Source organism: Anopheles cruzii, chromosome 2 (genome assembly GCF_943734635.1).
Source record: "Anopheles cruzii chromosome 2, idAnoCruzAS_RS32_06, whole genome shotgun sequence".
NCBI lineage: Eukaryota > Metazoa > Arthropoda > Insecta > Diptera > Culicidae > Anopheles > Anopheles cruzii.
Window position 1 is genome coordinate 28,887,767 of NC_069144.1, and position 19,480 is coordinate 28,907,246.

Genomic DNA, 19,480 nt, shown 5'->3' on the forward strand with positions numbered 1-19,480 from the left:
TGACGCGCGGCAACTCGGTGGCGCGGTGATCGGACGGCAAAAAAAAGGATCACCAGGAACAGGAACAGTCAACCCCGGGCCCCCGGGGTTGTAGAAAGTGTTGAAAATCAAATCAGAGCAAACGGCCGAAGGGCAGCAGGGCTGAGGAGATGTGATCTATCCTGAAGCGTACCGAATCGTCGCCAGCCGGCACCGCGCCATGGACGGAAGTGTTGCGCCGTTTTTATGACATCATTAGACACGCCACGATTTGCTCGGATCTCGAGGTCTTGCACCGCCACTCCGCGATTCGGGGAGGGATTGAGGGGGGTCGACCGAGTGATAGATGAAGGTTGGGACGTTGTTAGGCGCACAACGCCAATGTCAAGTATCGCGTAATCGTGACGATGGATAAATATTTAAACGGACGTCGTTGTTGGCAAGGATCATCTACCGAGGTTCCGGCTCCGAGGCAGCTGGACGAAGCCAACCGAGGAGGTGTGCCGATGGTGGTGCGCCCGGTAGCCCTAGGTGTGGAGCCTTAACCGAAATGCTTTAATGATGATGCGACTATTAAGACGATTTACTATCAGCATTACCTTTATGAGCTTCACGGCCGGGCAGATAATGAGAATAATGGACACGAAAGGTGCCATCGTTTGCGAACTAGAGAAAAAAAAACTTATACGACAATATGAAATATTGTCGGTGGTGTGCTTTTAATCCACAAAGGATTGGTTCGTCCTCGTGTGACTTTTTCCACCGTTACGCTCGGTTTCAGATCTTCATTTGAGAGATAATGAGTGAAGTAATTTAAATTAAAAGCAAATATTTGCTCCGGTTGTCCAGTTGTCAGTTCTTTGGTGTTTTCTGTTCAAAGTTTTATTTTAAAGTCGATCAAAAGCCGCAGTTTGGAAACAAACATACTTTCACTTTAATGTTCTCAAGTACACAAACTGTTCATGAATTATTTTTCAATTGTGCTCTGTTCTTTTTCAAACTGCCTTTTGGTGTTGAAGGATGTCTGAAAAGTTTCCGAACTCAACTGAGGCGTTTGGCTGAGTTGATGTGTTTTTTGTGAAAATGGACAAAATCGAGTATCGGGCTATTATTACGTAAAAATAGAGCATCACTGTACGCCCAATAATTTTTGAGCCCTTCAGCATTACGAGATAACAAACGAGGAGCTGCAAAAAACGTTTTTTTTTGGTTTGCATGTCCCTGACTCACAAGTTAAGATATTGGTGACGATTATTGCGAGGATAAATTTAACATGCTGCCATTATGTATTAGTTTTTGAGTGGCAATTGGCCTACGAAAATCAGAAATTAGTAAGGTTTTGTGTATAAGGACCCTGCATCATCATTTACCACTGTGGAGTTTTGAGCAGGTAAATTTAAACGTGGCCGTAAGAGCTTTGGAGACGGCAAACGTTCGGGACGTCCCAATACTGCAACTACCTGGCGACACCATCGCCCAAGGGCACCAAATAATGCTAGACGACTGCTGAATCAAGTGAGAGAATTGGCAGAGGTCAAGAACATACCAAAACAAAAACGTTGTTTTTCACGACATTTAGACTTGAGAAAGCTGTTCGTCTATTGGGTAGCGCATTTGCTTACGTTGCCATCACGTTGCTCAGTTGATTATCATAGTGAAAATCCATAAATTACACCTTGAACTACAATCCTTAAACTTCAGATCCAGCCACAAGTGACTTCTTTTTGTTACCTCATCTGACAATTTCTCTCGAAGGACAGTGATTTTCATCAAATGAAGAGGCAATCACCTTCCTGAACAATTATTTTGAAGAGAAAAAGGACTACTTTTTCGAGTACTATTTAAACGGGTTACAGAGATGGGAGCATTGTTGAGAGAAGTGAATGACTAAAAAACAATCAGATTCAGGAATTCCTGCATCTTTGTTAGTATCAATTACTTAGCATTTGATCCTGATCTTAACGATACTTGATAGTTTAGTTCTTCGCGTTTCTCGTTCAAGTTTTAAGGTAAATATAGGCACCCTGGCCGACCGGGCTCTGGCTTTTTGTTATTAAAATAGTGAATACATTAACAAATAATTGATTATGGAACCACTGTTTCGCCGGTGATACACAAACAATAGAGCAACTAATGGCACGTTTTATGATTCGCTACGCTGCGGCAAATTATTAGAAACATTTCCACGAACAAATGATCCGGAAATCGGGTTCGGGAATGTATAACTGTTGTGACTGGTGTAAATCTGTTCGCCGAGCGCATCTTTTGAGTGACTTGTTCCATTCTCCTCCGCTGCGGTTCGTGAAACATAGCGGTGTTCGTGTAGAGTGTGTGTTGATGTGTTTGCTGGCCGGTGGTGATACAACCCACGGTAAGTGTTTCCTGCGCGCGCCAATGGCGGGGCGAAGATGTGTCCCGGTCCCGCATGATTTATTGACATCTATGTTGCGCGCCATTTGCATACGGAATGCATTAAGGAAGACGGCCCCGCTCCTAGTCGGGCGGCGGGACAAAAGGGCGCCGGCAAAGCGGGCGCACTTCTCACACGGGGCAATTATGACACTTACGCGCGAGCAGACGACACGCAAGTCAATTATAATCAAAGCCCGGGCTTCTCTCTCGGGGGAGACCGGACCGGATGACCGGAATCGGCGAGAATGGCCGAATGTCCATTCATAGTCCGCTTGGCTGCGAGGCTTGGAAATGCATTTTCTATGTTTCGCTCCATGCTTTCGCCGCCTTTGCCAAGTAGCAGCACCCGGCAGCCGGTGCGGTTTGAGTGCTGTTTGCGTATCGGGACCGCACCGCGACCATTAGCCGGCGGCGTATCAGGAACGTACCGCCGCCACGCCCCCCCCGGACAAGGGGACGACAAATTCTTGTCTCGGCGGACGATCGCGGCGTCGGTTGCGATCAGGCGCGGTGAGAGCGCCCGACCATAAGAGGCCGGTACGGTCCACCTTACCGGTGGACCACAAACTTCAATTAACACAATGCGGCAATTAAAGTGGCCACCAGCAATATGCGGGAGCTATGCTCTTGGAGTGCAAAGCCGCCCGGACCCGGACCCGCGGTGCGTCCTAAGTGCGACCGGGCGGAGTGGGCCATTTATGATCGCCCGAGGAGTGGTGCGGGGTGGTTCGGAAAACAAACCACAAAGAATGACCGCATTGCGCAGCGAGCGAGCACAATTAGTTCCATTTGCATTGTACGGACCAAAACAGTCCGCGGCTCGGCTTCACGCAGCTTCCTTACGGCGGAGGGTGTGAAGGGTACGCGACGTGCCATCGCCCGCGGGCACGCGGGTGTGTGTGGTGACACCTCGCGGTTAACAGCCCGGTCCCGGGTTTTACGAGTATTTTGCATGTTCTTCTGCGGGCGGACCCTTAGACGGGTCAGGAGACGACCTAACCTTATCTTCGTTACGCAAGCCGGGACGCAAGATGGGTGGCGTGAGGATGGACCAGTTGGGATGGGCCTCACCCTCGTTCTGCTCTGTGTGCTGTGCACCTGCGCAGGGTGCAGCCACAGGGACTGGCTCACCGACAGGGCGCAGTGTGTCTGACTGACTGACTGACTGACCGAGTCCCCGGACTTGAGTGACTGGCTCGCCGCCGCCGACTCCATCAATGCGGATAATCTCCGCGGCCATTTGCCAACCTGTGCGCCGGGGTATCGGGGACCCGGGCTACAGGTTTATGGCCGGTCGCGACGGCGGATGAATTTATGGCTGTCAACTTGGCCCGTGCGCCCATTTACGCCCCGGGAAGAGATCCCCAAGAGCAACAGAGCCACAGTGCCACAGGGCCTGGGCGTGAATGCTGCGCGTTTCATCGCTGGAATGTGTCGTTTTTAGCGTGCCAATAAAAAGTTTGAGCTTTAAAATGCACTTTCCTGTGCGGGCCCGGCCCGAATGTTGTTGTTGAATTTGTTTTCTGACCGCTGGTGGTGCTGGTGGTGGTAGTGGTGGTGGTGGCGGTGCTCTCACTCTTGGCCCACGGGTTCGCGTTAGTGAGTGATTTGTGTGCCCCAGAATGGATGTCATCGGGTAAATAAACTTCATTTAAGGTCATTTGTGGGACGAGAAATATCTCACAGCCCGGTGTCAAGTGAGCTGGGCCGTGAGTTTCTTTGTCTTCGCCAATGACTTCTTCCGTTTCTTTGTGTTTTTCGAAACGCATTGCAATTCTGCAAAGTGATCCTGGTACTGCAGTGATCAAAAAGGTTTGGTGAAATCTCTTATGACTCAAAACATCTTTCTTTAGTCGCTAAATCTATGTTACTCCCATTTAAAAAATCCCTACTCTATGCCAACTGGGTTTTCCTGGGTTTCTATGCCCTACATCTACTGGGTTTTCCAATAACAGAGGGCGCTGCTACCAGCCTCAAACTATTCCTTTATGTTGGTTCATTCTTCATATGAACGTAGTGATGTTTCATTTCTATCACTTCATTCTTTGTTTATTTACAAACCAATTACTATCGACGTGTCGCAGTATTTTTTTTACAATGAAAAAAATCAAGTATCGTGCAGTGATTGATTTTTTACATTTTTGTAAGGTTTATTTTTGGCAAAGGAAATTTATGAACGTGTTTTGAAAGTGTATAAGTACTCTTCGCCTTCAATTAGTACAGTGGACAGATGGGTTCCTGAATTTAAACTGAATTTTGAGTTTGTTGAAAACGATCCACATCAAGCACGTCCAAAAACAGACACAACACCTAAAATCGTAGAAAAAATATAGGACATTGTGTTGCAAGATCGTCGAGTAAATGAAAGAGATTTAGTCTAAATCTCTACTCAATCTAAAATCTAAAATTTAGTCTACTAAATCTCTTTCATTTACTCGACGATTTTGCAACACAATATCCTGTATTTTTTCTACGATTTCAGGGGCTGTGTCTGTTTTTGGACGTCCTTGGCGTGGATCGTCTTCAATAAATGTTTAAATTCGGGAACCCATCTGTCTTTAGAGTTAGTTGTAGCTCATGTCTGCATTTGTTCTAATTCTTGAAATGGTTCGGAAAGTTTTTTAACAGCCTTCAACAGATTCTTCGTTTCGGCTCATATACCACTATCGACTGTAAAAGAAATCCTCGGATCAATCTCATTAGTTTAGCCAGAATAGCTTGTCACATGGTGCTAAGTTAGCCGAATACGGTGGTTAAGGAACGATATGGGTCGAGTTTTTGGAAGTTTAACCAAGAATTGTCTCTCCACAAATCTGGCCTGTTGGAAAGAACTAATGATGCACCACGATAATCGAAAACAGCTGGTTCCTGTTACTTTTTGGCCACAGTAGTATAACACCGGTTATAATTGACTACACAAAATGAAGCCGAGAATGCATTTAATTCGCTCACTTCGTATCAAAAGCCTTTGCTCATCATCTGCGGTTGAAGTACGTCACTAGGAACTCGGTTGGAATCTCGGTCCACCGTCCGGGTGTCCGGGAACCGTGTTCCTAGCAAAGTACACACCAAACAACTGTGGTCCGCCCAATACAATGGAAACATGAATGATTGGCCCCCATCATGTCATGTCGAATCAAACCGCATCGAATCAAAAGTGGGTCCCCGTGGTCGAGGGCTGTAAATGATTTTAAACGATCGTTTGCTCACACCAATCGTCCTCAGGCCGGGGCCAGGCTCGGGTGTGAGTCGTTTCTGGGGCGATTTCTTGCCCGGCCCGCGACTAATCCTGGGGACCTCAACACCGAACATGAATAAGTTCACCGACAAAAGCTGCATGTAAATTATGCGCCAGCACGTGCCGACTGCCAACGCCCGTGGCCCGTGTCCGGGCGAGGCTCGAGATCACTCTCCAGAGCCCCGCCATTCCGCAGGTCGCGCAATGTGTGAAAAGATAAATAACTAATTTTCCACTCCCGGAACCTCTTGGCAGTCTTGGGGCATTTGAAAAGCCCGCGCACCCCCCAAAAATCAAGATAAATGACACCGGGGGCCCCGCGATGACGTGACCGTCCGGCCGGGGTTGATCTACAAACCGTTTTCGACTGGACGATGTCCCAAAAACTGTGCTCGAAAAAACACTCTTTGCAGAAGAAGCTCTACTTAAGGGTTGGACCGGCAATGGAGTTGTCTCTCAATCACCCGTCCCCGAGTCCCGGGGCATCTGCCCCGGGGACGTCGATCGGGGCACTGTCGCCCACGGAGGGTTCGGACGCCCCCGCAGACGCCGACCTGAAGCCGCCGGTCAGCCAGGGTCCGGCATAATTTAAATAATTTTATCAACTCCCGCCCATCGGTCATGTGCGCCCGATGTGACCGAAAGCACGCTCAGGCGAAGGCGAAGAAGAGGGCAAAAAATTAGCTTTCTTGTCCGGGTCACTGCTGCTGGCCGACTTACTGCTGGAAGTTGATTGAGTACTTGGGACGCGCTGTCGATCTTCACTGGACAGTGTGGAGCGTCTCTCGCCACTCGAGTGACGCTACTTAATTTTTGGGCGACGGCAACTCGAGATAGTGTCCGGATCTGCGCCCGGATAGCGTGTGTCTTCCCGGTCAGGCGGCGAAGTTGAAGCCCATTAACCGACGAGACCGGCCGGGCAGCTGCCGAAATCCGAGTCCGTCCGCGGGACTACGAGGAGAAATCGGCCGAGCCTAGCTGCGGTCGGTCGCAAGGAGCACGTCCTTACATAAGTTACGATTAATCTGGGTCAGCCCATCATCAGGGTGGGTGCGCGTTGTCGCGTGAACTGCGTGACGCTCCTCTTTGACCTGCGCGAACTGAGTTCCGTGAACGTGTTTTAAAAGGAACCTACTTATCGGCAAGTTATTAAACAAAATTTTAGAGACTTGCCCCAAGACTGGACACGCACAAGATGCACAAGATTTACTTTCATGCCGGTCATTCTTTGCCCGCGTAAGACACTAACGCCACCTCGAAGGTTCGTTCACAATATCACAACGGCCAACAAGCGAAGCAAAGCGAAGAACAAAAACAAAGAAGCGAATGACCGGGCGCGTCTTGAAGGTGGTGGTCGCATCAGAAACGTTCCGAGAAAAAGGGGGTTCCCTCGCTCTTCCTTCTTGATCACCTTCCAGATGTCCTTCAGCCGCCGCTGCCAGAGGCTTCACCAGGCCGTACCGAAACGTCGGCGAAGAAACAGAAGGCGTTAACCAATTAATGTTTTCAACCTACTGACTCAGTGACGACGACCACGAACCCGCCGACGGAGACGTGGCCCACACTCTGGACCGTTGACTCCTTGCGAGCCCCTTAAACTTGTCGCGCGTTAGTGCATTGCCCTCTGTGTTTCCCTCTCTCTCTCTCTCTCTGTCATGCTCGGTAATATCATTTTAATTATTTGCCAAGAAAAAGCTCCTGCCCATTTGATACGCAACAGGGCAACACAGGAGTTTCGGTTGCGGATTTTTTTGCCCGTTTTCTTTTACGGGTTTTCGAGGGCCGCACGACCGCACTGATGATGTGCCAGGAGTCAAGATTTCAATCAGAAAATTGGTTTTTTGGGGTGCACGTTGCGTGTGGCGCATTGATTCACGCGCGCGAAACTTGATTTAATTTCTTGCCATCGCGTGCCCGAAACTGGACGTTTTACGAACTGTTTCTTGTTTTCTTATTTAACTAGATTTGCTTTTAAAGCGATGCGCGCGAGCTTCAGTCTGGTTTGGGTTCGAATCGGGCATCGATTTATGGTCGAAGTTGTCTAATTCGATTCGAGCAGCGCATCCATCGTGCCGTGAGCGGTGATCGCAACGTGATCGTGACGCGATTGTGAATGTGGCCATCACGAATCATGTGGTGTACCGAGCATCCCAGCGTTTCCCATCATTACCGACGTATGGAAAACGTTACAGCATCATTGACACCGGCGTCATGACCCGGCACCGGCACCATCGTCAGGCTTCTTCAGAGAGATGAGGTCCGCACTGGTCCGCTGATTATGTGATCAGACCTTCGGAGACCTCGGCCTGAGCCCGGGCCTAGGTAATGAACATATTTTTTCGCTGCATGCAGCATAATCAAGCACCTCGGTAACTCGCACCTTCCCCCACACACACCTCGCACACACATGGGCGCAATCGTTTTGCGTAAATCATAACATCTTGAACCGAATTATTTGTTTTTACAACCCTAATGGCTAAGATTTTCCAAACTGAAATTATACTGCACGATGCGGCATCGCGCGGAGTTTTGGCCGACGCAGCCCAATCAGCGGCCCAGCGGCCTCTACGGGGTCCGCTTAACGTCCGCCTCCTCGACCTAACGAACGGGGTCCGGTACGGTGGTCATGTTTTTGCAAAAGGTGTTTGCATGTTTTCTCATCGGCTGCTGCTGCGAGAAAAGCGTAGCAGGCGACGCGAGTAATGAATGATTGCGCTTAATTCGGCCCCGAAGATTATAACGTCCAACCGGCATCGGCGTTGCTGGTGGCTCTTCGGTTTGGGGAGAGCGGTGGGATCAGGAGGTCCGCTAACTGACAGGCAGGCAACAATCGAGGTGGCCCCGGTGCGGCTTAGTATTTGCACCGAGCATCGGTTATTAGTGGCGCTAGTTTTGACCGGTGCTGTCCGCTTGCCCAAAAGGGGCGCCCGTTACGGAGGATGCATCTTGTACGTCGGAGTCATTCTTGCTGCAATCACCTGAACAGGGTTTTTGAGGTGCGCTCTTTATGGCCAGATGACGATCTACGATTGAAGGGCTCGTTGCTACCTGCGGTCAAAGGAATGGAGTATTCGTTTTTTATTCGCTCAATAGACGCATATAATTTGTCTGAATAGTTACACCAAGAGTCCTGCAACATAAAATCCTAGACAACAACAGAAGTTTACAATGTGACCAATGTGTATATGTAGTGTAGATTAAGCAACCTTTGCGGACTAATTTTACAGTCCAATGAGCCCTTTAGTCTCTTGAACATCATCAGTTATGAAGATCTCGTCCATTGGTCGATTGTATTTAGTTGAAATTTTCTCAACCATCAGTTCCCAACAGTTTTGTGTCTGTGTGTTGTTGTGTGTTCTGAGACAAGTTGGGCCAACAAACGATGGGCCTCAAATGATTCACTAGGTACGAGGAACTGTTTGCTTTGAAATTGACGGTTCTGAAAATAAGAACGAGAGTCCTTCCTTTCCTATAGAGCACAAAACGTTAGGTCGATAATGATTTCGTTCCGCGTCAAACGACACGCGCATCATTAATCAGACAAAGATGCAGTTCCAAGGTGAAAGTGACCCAGCCAAGGCTTGCTATTTATGAAATGAAAGAAAACGGTGACAGGACACGTAGCATTCTGCAATCACATGTGACAGAGTTTTGCTAGGATTTTTTTCCGCCAGCTTCCCTGTGTTCAGAAATAGCGAAACAAATCGTTAAAAACCCCAGATCACACAAGAAAACGATGCCCCCTAAACGAAACGGCCTTTGTGTGCTCTGTTTGCCTACCAATTGTCAGTATGTTGCATCAATGAAGCTCAATTTATCAAACAAAACGAAACCGGCTCTCCGGAACGTTGTGCTGAAAATGAATCGTCACAATTTGCTATTTCTTTGTGGTTTGAATGGGACTATACAGGCGATAGCGTCCCTTTACAGTTGGCACAGTTTTGATTGCGTCTGCGTCAGAATCCACATATTTTTAACATAAAAATGAGTCGTGGTAGCAAATTGTTGTCTTAACGGTTTTGTTATTTAACAGCTTCGGGTCCCCTAATTGGGTCTAGCTTTCGGGTGATATGTGTGACTGCTGGAACCATTAACATACGCGAGCTTTTCGCTGGTTATCTCGCCCGGTTCGATTGATTTATCGTGCCAACCGCGTGATCTGCGTGTCCGCTGCTGCTGCGGGTTTACGAGTTTATTATTAGCTCAGATTACTCAACATTAGCCGACCCATTTCCTCCCAACTGTTGGACTGTTTCTTTTCTGGAACCGGCTTGATTGCCGGTGATGGGTTTACTTCCACCTACGGATCAGCGGGTTTGTAAATTATGTCCTCACCGGGTACGAAACGCGAGTTAAGCCAATTTACGAGACAAAGATAGTGGAGATTTCTCCCCCCGGCCAGTGACGGTGTCTCAATCGGAAGCCATTTGTCAGCCAGTGCGGGAAGCGAAGGAGTTTTTCGGCCCGAAAGCGCGCTCCAAAATGTGGTGTGGAACCGCGGCCGGGCGCACACGCGCAAGTTTATTTAATTCCGACGCACGGTCCGCTCTTTCTTTCGTGGCGCTAAATATTTTTTGTTACAAATTTACATTACTGCTCGACTGAAATCCTTCCATACGCGAACGAAGATTTTTCCTTTGGCACTTAGCTCCCACCTGGAAGACGTTTTGATAGGATTATTACAATGCCGAGACAGTTAGATGCGTTTCACGCGAATGTCGACGTTCGACTGCTTTCGTTCGTTCAGCGAACGATTTTCGGGATTTTCGAAACTTTCGTCGCCCCGAGCGATGCCGAGCCCGTTCCGAACGCCAGAAGATGACCCTGGCAATGTGTGACTCAAACGACCCGCAAAGTGGCTTAAAACGGCGCATAAGGCAGTGGCGATGGTTGGTGGCCCCCAAAAAACAGGCACGAGACGCGGAAGACGGAAAATAATTCCGTTTGGAGAAAATGTAAAAAATATTAATAAAGTCATTTATCAAGCTCCTGGCAGTCGCGTTGCAGAAGCAGCCTCGATTTCGAACCGAAGTATGACGATCGGCTCTCCAATCGATTCCGTTCGTTTCCCGATGCTGTCACGGGGATAGAGGATTGCTCCACTTAAATTTTAAATTTATGCATCATTCTTTCGTTCCGGTTGCCGGTTTTGTTCGCACCTTCTTTTCGAGCTCCTCGAGCGCACTGCCAACCGACGCCCATGCCAATTCGGAATCGATAGAATTTCAATTTGTTATTGTTTGTGCATGATCGGGGCTGTGGGGAGCTGGTACGGCGTGGCTGCAGCTCGAGTGCAACGCTGCCCGGCCATATTTTGCCGATCCTTGCTGTGCCGGTTATTCCGGTGCTCTGAATTAAAAAGTTGATTATTATTCATTTTAATGCCTCCCTTTGGTGGCATTTTACAGTTAGTCCTTTAACCTGGACCTTTTAAAGTGCTTCGAGATCAACGATCCACCCAATGGCTCGTGCAATAATTTCGGGCACCCAATTCTTCAATGCTCTCTCGAACGAGATCGCGTACCCCGTACAGGATCCTCGAATCCATTGTAATATCGATTGCCATTAGTCTTGATTCGTTCCTGAACGCAACGGCGGGCGGTTGCGGGCCCCTGCTGTGCCGACCTGCGTGACTGGGGTCACTGGCTACTCCGGGACAGTGGTTTCGGCAAGTGCCCTCGTTACAGTGGGTTTCGGAGAAGAAAAATTCGCGGAATGTTATTTTTAATTAAGACTGACAGCGCACATCAATTCAGCGCGTTCGAGCGTTCGGTAGTCGGTGCCGAACTGCGCTGCGACCTCCGGCTTCAAAACGAGGTTACGCCTGACAAGCAAGTGCATGCAAAATCGTTATCATTGTTCGGTTCCGAGGGCCCGCGATTCGTTCAAAACTTGAACGCGCGGAGGTTTCACTTCTCTGCTTTAATTTATTGCAGTTGTCATGCATCTTGCCAGTGACGGCAGGTGAGTAGAGCATACATTCACCCAATAACTGATGGCTGATAGATAGTCAAATAGCAACCACACAGCAAAAGGCCTCAAAAGGTAGAGCTGGGCCAAAAGTTAAAGGTAAACAAAATCAGCACCTCGTTTCCATTCGTCGGGGGGGTTCGTCGCTTAATGAGTCTTTCGTTTGGTGGCTCTTTTCGGCGCTGCGACGAGTACCGTTAAAATACCGGGTGTCCTTTCCACGCCACGTCCTGGGACTAATTTGCGAAAGTTACGCTCCACTCGAGAGAGAGTATCGTGTTCCTCCCGTGGGCCTTGTGGGACCCCGGGACCAATAACGATGATTTGTTGTTTCGTTATACTTGTCCCGCTTGGCCAGGCTAATTGATTTCTCACGGATCAGTGTCGACGGCTACTGGGCACGCTCGTTTTTTCGGGGGTAGCAGCGCGAGGCTGCGCCAACTAAACGGACCCGGACCGGAGCCTGCGAGCCTGCGAGCGAAGCGGATGACTGACAGCTTTAGTTGTTTATTGCTGCGGGGCCGACCCACTCGGGGATTCGCGGCGCACGGACCAGGGGACGCCGTTGACGGTCTAATTAATTATAAAGACATGGCCGAACTCGAGCTGCCGAAGCCGTGAAAGATTATCATCGCTTTAAATTAGATTTACAACTTCTTCGATCGGGCGCTTCGATCGCCCCCCGGTGACGACTACGGGCTTAGGGAAGGAGGTGCCCACTGGCGTCGTTTGGTCTTTGGCCTTTGCCTGTCTTGCTCGACGTTTGGCCGAACACCACATCCAGGAACCCATCCCGGGGATTCGAAAGTGTCGTTGATGGACCACAAAATGGCAGCATTAACAACGTTACGAAACGGCTTCATAACCGTATCATTAAATATCTATAACAGCGCGCGCGCACCGGTTCGGTCCGAAATTGATACAATTCATTTGCTCCGGCTGAATGTCGTTGCTGATTGGAACAAATTGACGTCATTATCCGGAGCAGTCGGTGCGGTCGGCGGTCAGCGTTCGGTCAGCTCTGCAACCTGCACTTGCTCGGGCCTCGAGTTTGACAAATTTCGAAGATGCATCCGCGAAAGAGGGTCACGTGAGTAGTGAGTGCAAATTATTGAATTTTAAGCGAGTGCCATATTTCTTCATTTACATCGTAATTGTATGCAAATTCAATTTCATGTCATGTCGTGGAGTGCGCAGGAATCAGCGCACCAATTTTCGACGTTCGAGCGATCGTGTTCGAGGGAAATTGATCGATCATCGGGTGTAATGGATGAAGACAAAACTGGCGGCCCGCAACCGACGAAGGCCCGCAACCGTTGCGATATGCAAATGAGCCGCAAGGGCACACACGGCAGCGGCCGAGTGCGAGGTGTGACAACTGTTGTTGAGAAAATTTTAACACAATTATGAATTAATTTTCCCAAAAAACTCAAACTCATTCAGAAAACCGGTATCGCTGAGTGCCGGAAACCGTGCCGGGGCCGAAAAAGGGGTCCCGGTGCAAAAGATAGCCCAATTTTTTCATTCGGGTGGCCCCCGGGTCGGCGCTTCGACTTTCGACCTGGTCTAAAGAGCCATCTTGTGTGTGTCGAAAAGCGTCGAACTAACCCTTTTGCGCCCTGGATGCGCGGACTATCGAAAGACAAAAATATTTAAATGTTCCGGCTCTGCTCCGGCTCTGGCTCCGGCGGTTCCGTGGCGTGTCGGGATAATAAAAATAGACGATGCTATTTTTTACCACCCGAGGGTCTTGTTACGGGATCCGCTCGGAGGGTCGTTAGAGACCCCCCCGGCCCGACGCCGCCGAATCGAAGGAGGAAATCGAAACCTGTTTCCTAATGAAGTTAGCCACGAGGAAGACTCGCCGGGCGCTCTCTCGGCGCGGCGCGCCGTGATAATCCGACCTGAAATCGACTTAAATGGACCAACAAAATCGAACGAAAAAAAGACGAGACGCAACACAGACAGAAATGAGAGCAAACCTGAGACTGAACCGTGGAGGCTGAGACCCGAAAGCAGGAAAGTGAAAAGAAGATGCCTGGAAAAAGGCGGCCCCATGTCAGGTGTATGGGCAGCGGTCCGTGAACCACCCAAATGAAGATGAATGAATCGTAGTAGAGAGCGAAGTATTTTAACGGACTTGGATGGCGCAAGGTGTCTGGTGTCCGGGTTCCAGCTGCCGGTGCCGTACAAACTTGTTTCCGTCTATGCTGCATTTCGACCCAGTCGTCTCCCCTTAATTAATGCGCCCTCGAATGCGGTGGTCTATGGATTTTGGTGCGCGGGCTTTCGCGTATTCGGGAATTCCTCGGGAGTCACTCCAGTCATCGGAAGCCACGTCTCGGGGGGAAGAATGCGGCCTTTGCCACCTTGCGGTTGCACTTGCAGCGCGGTGAATTTATAGGCATAGGCGAACCGATCGAGATCTCAGTTTGGTCCTCTGGCCCGCGTTTATGCAATTATCGCTTTTCCCTGCAATGGAGTCATTGCCTGCGCCCGATGCTGGCCCAATGCCCGGGCCCGTGGATTGCAGGAAATTAGTTGACGCCATGTGAAAGGAGCGGTGAATGGTGGCGAACAAATTGAGTAGTTTTTTTCCCCCTCTGTTGCTGCACTGTTTCGGACAAGAAAAGCCCACCACCTGGACGGGAGGACTCACTGCGAGGCTCGGTGCGTGCTCCGGCGGCGTACCAGCCTCCAGTAGCAACGCGGTGCGATGCGCTCCAACCGCGGCGGTCGGTTCCGTTCGCCTCTGTCGAGCCTTTTATGGAGCCTTCGATACAAATTGCTTTACAATCGTGTAAGGAGAGTTTATCAAACGGTGCGCGATCACCGCAACGGTATGCCTAGGAGTCGGTGCTCGGCACCAGCAGCAGCCCCGGCACCATCCGCAAATGGTTTGTTTTTGCGCCCCCGGTCCTGCTGCGGGCTGCGGGCTATCGATACGCGGCCCGAGGGCTACATCAATCGGGCAGCGGGCGTCCCATTGTGCCACAGCACACCACACGCACCGTCGCAACGTGGTGCTCCATAAATTGCATTATAAAAGTGCTAACAGGCGGCCCCGCGTCGGGCAGGCGATCTGGCCGATGAAACAAGATCACACTTAAGACGGGAGCTGCACCGGGTCCGGGAATATTTATAATCTTGCGTGAAGTGCCGCCTCCTAGAGAATGCTATCGCGATCGTTCCAACCTGGTGACTCCTTTTGTGACTGGAAATTGGAGGCATAATTTACACTTTCGTTGATTAGAACCGCTGGAACGGACGGACATTGAGAGGCTCGTAAGATCTTGTTCGGACGATTGCTGCCAGCTGATCGAATGGAAGAATTGTTGAAACAGAAAACGAATTTCCGTGAAAGTTTACAATTTTAAATCAATAATTTTCCGAGCAATCCCCAGCAGCGTTGTAGTAACAATAAAGATTTTATAGATGCGGTGTCATGCGTGTCAACACGTCGAAGGAGAGCAAAAAAATGCTTCAGCCACGACGACGACTGTAGACTGCAGCAAAATTACCTCCCGCTGTGAGCTTTCACCGCACGATTCTCGTTGTTGGGGTTAAATTTATAACTCTCCTATCCGGTCGGGAAGTCGGTCGGTTTCGCGGATCGCAGAATCGACGCCATAGGCCTCTGGGCTCATCCATAGGCAATGACGCGACGGACGCCGATACGGCGGCAGGCTTTTGACTGACGGCGACCTGCTTGACTGTGCCGTGCCGACAATAATCTAATTTGTTACGAAGCGGAATAAAATTACATGGAAATGCTACCTCCCAGGAGAGTTCCAGCCGCCGCCAGTCGCCGTGCGGTCGTCTAGGATGAGAGGAGCGTGGAACCAGGGAGGTGGGGTGGTGGACCGTCATACCCTGGCACATTCCAATCACTCGCGGCGCGGGTCGCGACGACGCACGAGTCGTCGTTGCGTTTCCGAGCGCGCATACTGACAAATGCGCATCAGTGTTTACAACTCTGTGCGCGCTCTCATGAATGGTAATGAGGCTGTAATGATTCTGTGCGCCCGGTGACGCCGGGCATGTGGTGCCTTCGGTTCGCGCAAAAGTCGAGCAATTATTATTCCACCACGACCGAAGGGACCGAACGGAACGGATGAGCAGTTTTTGTGCCGGGGACGGGAACGTTGCGAAGTGTTCCACATAATTCTTCATTATCCGTGCTCTTTCAACATGATTAGTGATTTAGTGCCATGTTCCAAAGCACGGTTGAGAGAGTCCTCGTGAGAATATGCGTGAGTAGCCCAGAGAAGGATAAAAACTCTTGACCACCAGTCTCATCGGCTGCTGTGGCGAAAGGTTACATGACCTCACGGTGAACCAAAGTTACCTGGTCAAAGATCCTGCAAAATGTGCCACTTTTTACCCGCTCGTGAACCTGTTACGTATCTGCATCTTTCATCGCATAACCGACCCATCGGCGGCGACCACAGAGCATCGCACGCTGATTTATGACGCCTTCAGGCCGGCCGCAGGATTTTTGGAGGACGATTTCGGCACGATCTCGTTACTGAGTTCCCCCTGATGGGCATGGTTCGATAAGTGTCTTAATTAAAATTGACTTCTGTTTTGCGGTGTGGTGTCATCATCGGTCAATGGAATGATGACAATCGGGCTGTCGCAGCACCGCGTCCTGTCCCGACACGGTCTGTGTGAACGCAAATCTTCAATTTTAATAAAGTTTCTCGTCTGCTATGCTTGTAACGACGGATGCCATTTTTTCTGCAACTACTGCTACTAGGGGTAAAAGATTAAAAGAAGGGGAATTTTCTTATAAGTCAACATCTCTTTTTTCTAAATTCATTTCATCCCCATCAAAGTAGCCTGCTTCGGATGCAATAAACTTATGCCTTCCTGTCATCTTCCTGTGGTTGCGATGGTAGCGGGACGATATGGAAAGGTTTTTGTGGTGAAATGATCACGAAAATGTGAACCGAAAACGTCACGATGTTGGCACGAATCGACATTTCACTTTTCTGAAGCCCAAATGATGGTTTCGACTGATCCTTTCGATATTTCAATAAGGTCTTCGACTGTTAATCGTCATTTTCGAAGCACCAATTCTTTGATGTTAATGGTCGTCTTGGCCTTGCCTCGTTTTCAACGCTTTCCCGACTTTCTTTGACCATTTTGTAGCACTTGTAAACTGTTCTTTTCGATAGAGTTTGCTCACCGAAGACCTTCTGCAACATTTTCAACCTTTTTGCCACCAGAAATTCTATTCCCCACACAACATTTAAAGGAACTGCGTTGCTGAATAGTTTCAGACATTAACGAAGGAAAACGAAGAATTCACTTTTAACTGATTCAATGGGATCGCAAACAATGATTAATATTTTGACGTATAATTTGACACAGATGTTGGTGACAGCGTTGTAAACTTAAAAATAAAAACATTTATTCCTGTCGGAATCACAAAGAAGCTAAAAATAAAAAATTCCCATTACATTTTGGCCACAGTGTTACAAAATTGATGTCTGGTGATATTGACCCTGATAAAGATATTCCTCGACCGCGTTGTTCTGCTTTCCAGGTCCTCAAGCATTCTATTAATTACATACTTTACCATTTTACTGTTATTTCAGATGAATCAACAATGCAAAGTGTGCGGTGAGCCAGCTGCCGGGTTCCATTTCGGCGCGTTTACCTGCGAAGGATGCAAGGTACAGCTCATCTTCCTTATTAATTCTTCACCCAAATTAGGAAATTAGCGATCCCTGGGCCCTGGGGACTGGACGTTGGACCTTCCCCAAAAAGGTCCATCAGTGGCAGAAAGAAAGCCTGAAGCCGCGTAGCCGTTGGCATTATTATCAATTCGATTAGGCGAAGATTAACAATCGAAAAATGGCGTCGAATGCGCAATTTTGCGCGATTTTGCGCGATTTTATAATCAATTCACCAAATTGCTTCAATCACGAGTTCAACTCTCTCGCCACCCTCCTGATACACACACACACGCCCGCCTGCCCGAAAAAAATGAAATTAAAACACCCAAAAATAAAACACCGCACCTCAGCGCCAGAAGCTCAGTTCGCTCCAAGCGCTAAAGTTCGTTAAAATCCTGCCCGGTCCCGCCCGAGCAAAGCGTTGGACGCCTTTCCACGCCAGACGGCCAGAAGATCTTTGCCGAAATCGGGCGCGCGAGATGTTCCGACGCCTTGCGGGCCCCCAAAAGGCCGCTTCCAAAGCGCCCCGAGCCGAGCGCTCGATCGAAGCGCAAACCTCGTAATAAAGTTATAAAATTTTATGTTTACTCGAAAATATAACTTTATAAGGATTTATAACCTTTTTATGGCGGCGCGCGGTTCATCGAGTTCGGAACCTTCGGCCGCGACCGCTATTTAGGGTGCTTCGGTAATTCGCCGCACGGCGGACACCATTTTCCCGACCGATTGCGAACGCGAGCGAACCGATGAGCGTCGTCCCCGAAAGCAGGTCGATCATCGTCATCATCATCATCATCGGCGGCGAGGTCCACCACACCGGCCAGACGAGGTCCGCCTGCCGTCTGCACCAATGTTGCTCCCGATAATCAGCATAAAGTTGGTCCCAAACATAAACCCAGCGACCGAGCGGTGGGAAAACAAAAGGCTCGACCGGACCGTCACTTTCGGGGTCGGGGTTAAGTCAGCGGGGGTTGCCAAGGCTATCGGCGTACGATGGTGGCAGGAAATGGTGGCCAAACACTCGGCTCGGTTCGACGATCGGCACAGATAACCTGCGCAGTGCGCAGGACCCGGTTCGCCCGGCACGGAACAGTACTCCTGGCTGGCTGGCTGGCTGGCCTAACCAAACAAAGCGCTCGGCGGCCGCAATGTGTTACGAAATTATAGCTTGCGCCCCGGCGACACTCCGGACACTCCGAGAGACGGCATCCGTTCGTCGCCGTTCGCCGCCGGTTGGCGATAATTTAATAAGGCGGCCCAAAGAAAGCTCCCCGAAAATGCGGCACCATATTGGCACCGACCCCGCGCGCCGACTCGCGGAAGACACCGCTCGGCTCGGCCCCAAAACGTGCCAGTTTAATAATAATAATGCCATCACTTTTTATGAACAATCATTAGAGGGAACAGCGCGCGCGCGAGAGTCACAGAAGTCGTTCCGGGCCGCTCGGACGAGGTGAAATAATTTTATCGTTATGGAGGACTTTCACGTGATGCATCGATCGTGGGGATCCGTGTCCGCGCGGTCGGTCGGCTGGGTCGGCTGGGTCGTGCAGAAGTCTGGCGGCGGTGGTGCGTCACTTCCTGCTGCACGCTTCGCTTCGCTTTTGTCGCTCGCTTATTAAACCGTTTGGAGGCTGCGAAGGATACGGCGAAGATAACGGAAACGAAATTGCTTCATTTACTGGCCCCCGGCCGAGCCTGGGGTCCTCGTCCACGCGGTGTCTCGTCCTCGCGTAAGTGATTCATTAAATTTTAGAGCTTTGCTGATAAAACAAAACGACTGCGCAACAAGCATTCTGTGGGATCCGTCCGGCTCTATTACTTTGAGTTGGGACTGCAGCGATAGTCGGTCCAATGCGGACCACAAAGTCGTGAAGAATGTAGTGTCCAAGTACTCCACTGCGTGGTGTGGCCCCGCAAGGTTCTAGGCGGTGTGGAGCTCTTAGCACTTCCGGATTGTTGAAGGTTCTGGACTTGCTCGAGTGAGCTCGCTGGCTGCTGGGAGCGTCGATCCTCGCTCATTACCTCGGCAAACTGGAGCGTAATTGCTCAATTAGGCGATCGAGCTGTTAGATTGCCATTTGACGAAGGATGCCGGATCATGCTGGGAGGTATCCAGGTCGCCCGGTTCGGGTGCTCCGTGCGGTACCCGCAGAAGTCCGTGTGTCCGTGCCGGTGTGTCTCGAAAGTGAAGCAC

General features: G+C 49.8%; 1 protein-coding gene across 1 annotated transcript in view; it reads left to right on the plus strand.

Moving 5' to 3' along the window:
• The window catches only part of LOC128278808 (protein embryonic gonad), a 61,175-nt gene that overhangs the window by 18,709 nt on the left and 22,986 nt on the right, over positions 1 to 19,480 (plus strand). Inside the window, exon 2 of the mRNA XM_053017536.1 lies at positions 17,203 to 17,280. Coding sequence (XP_052873496.1) covers positions 17,203 to 17,280 — 78 coding nt within the window. The remainder of the gene's footprint in view (positions 1 to 17,202; positions 17,281 to 19,480) is intronic.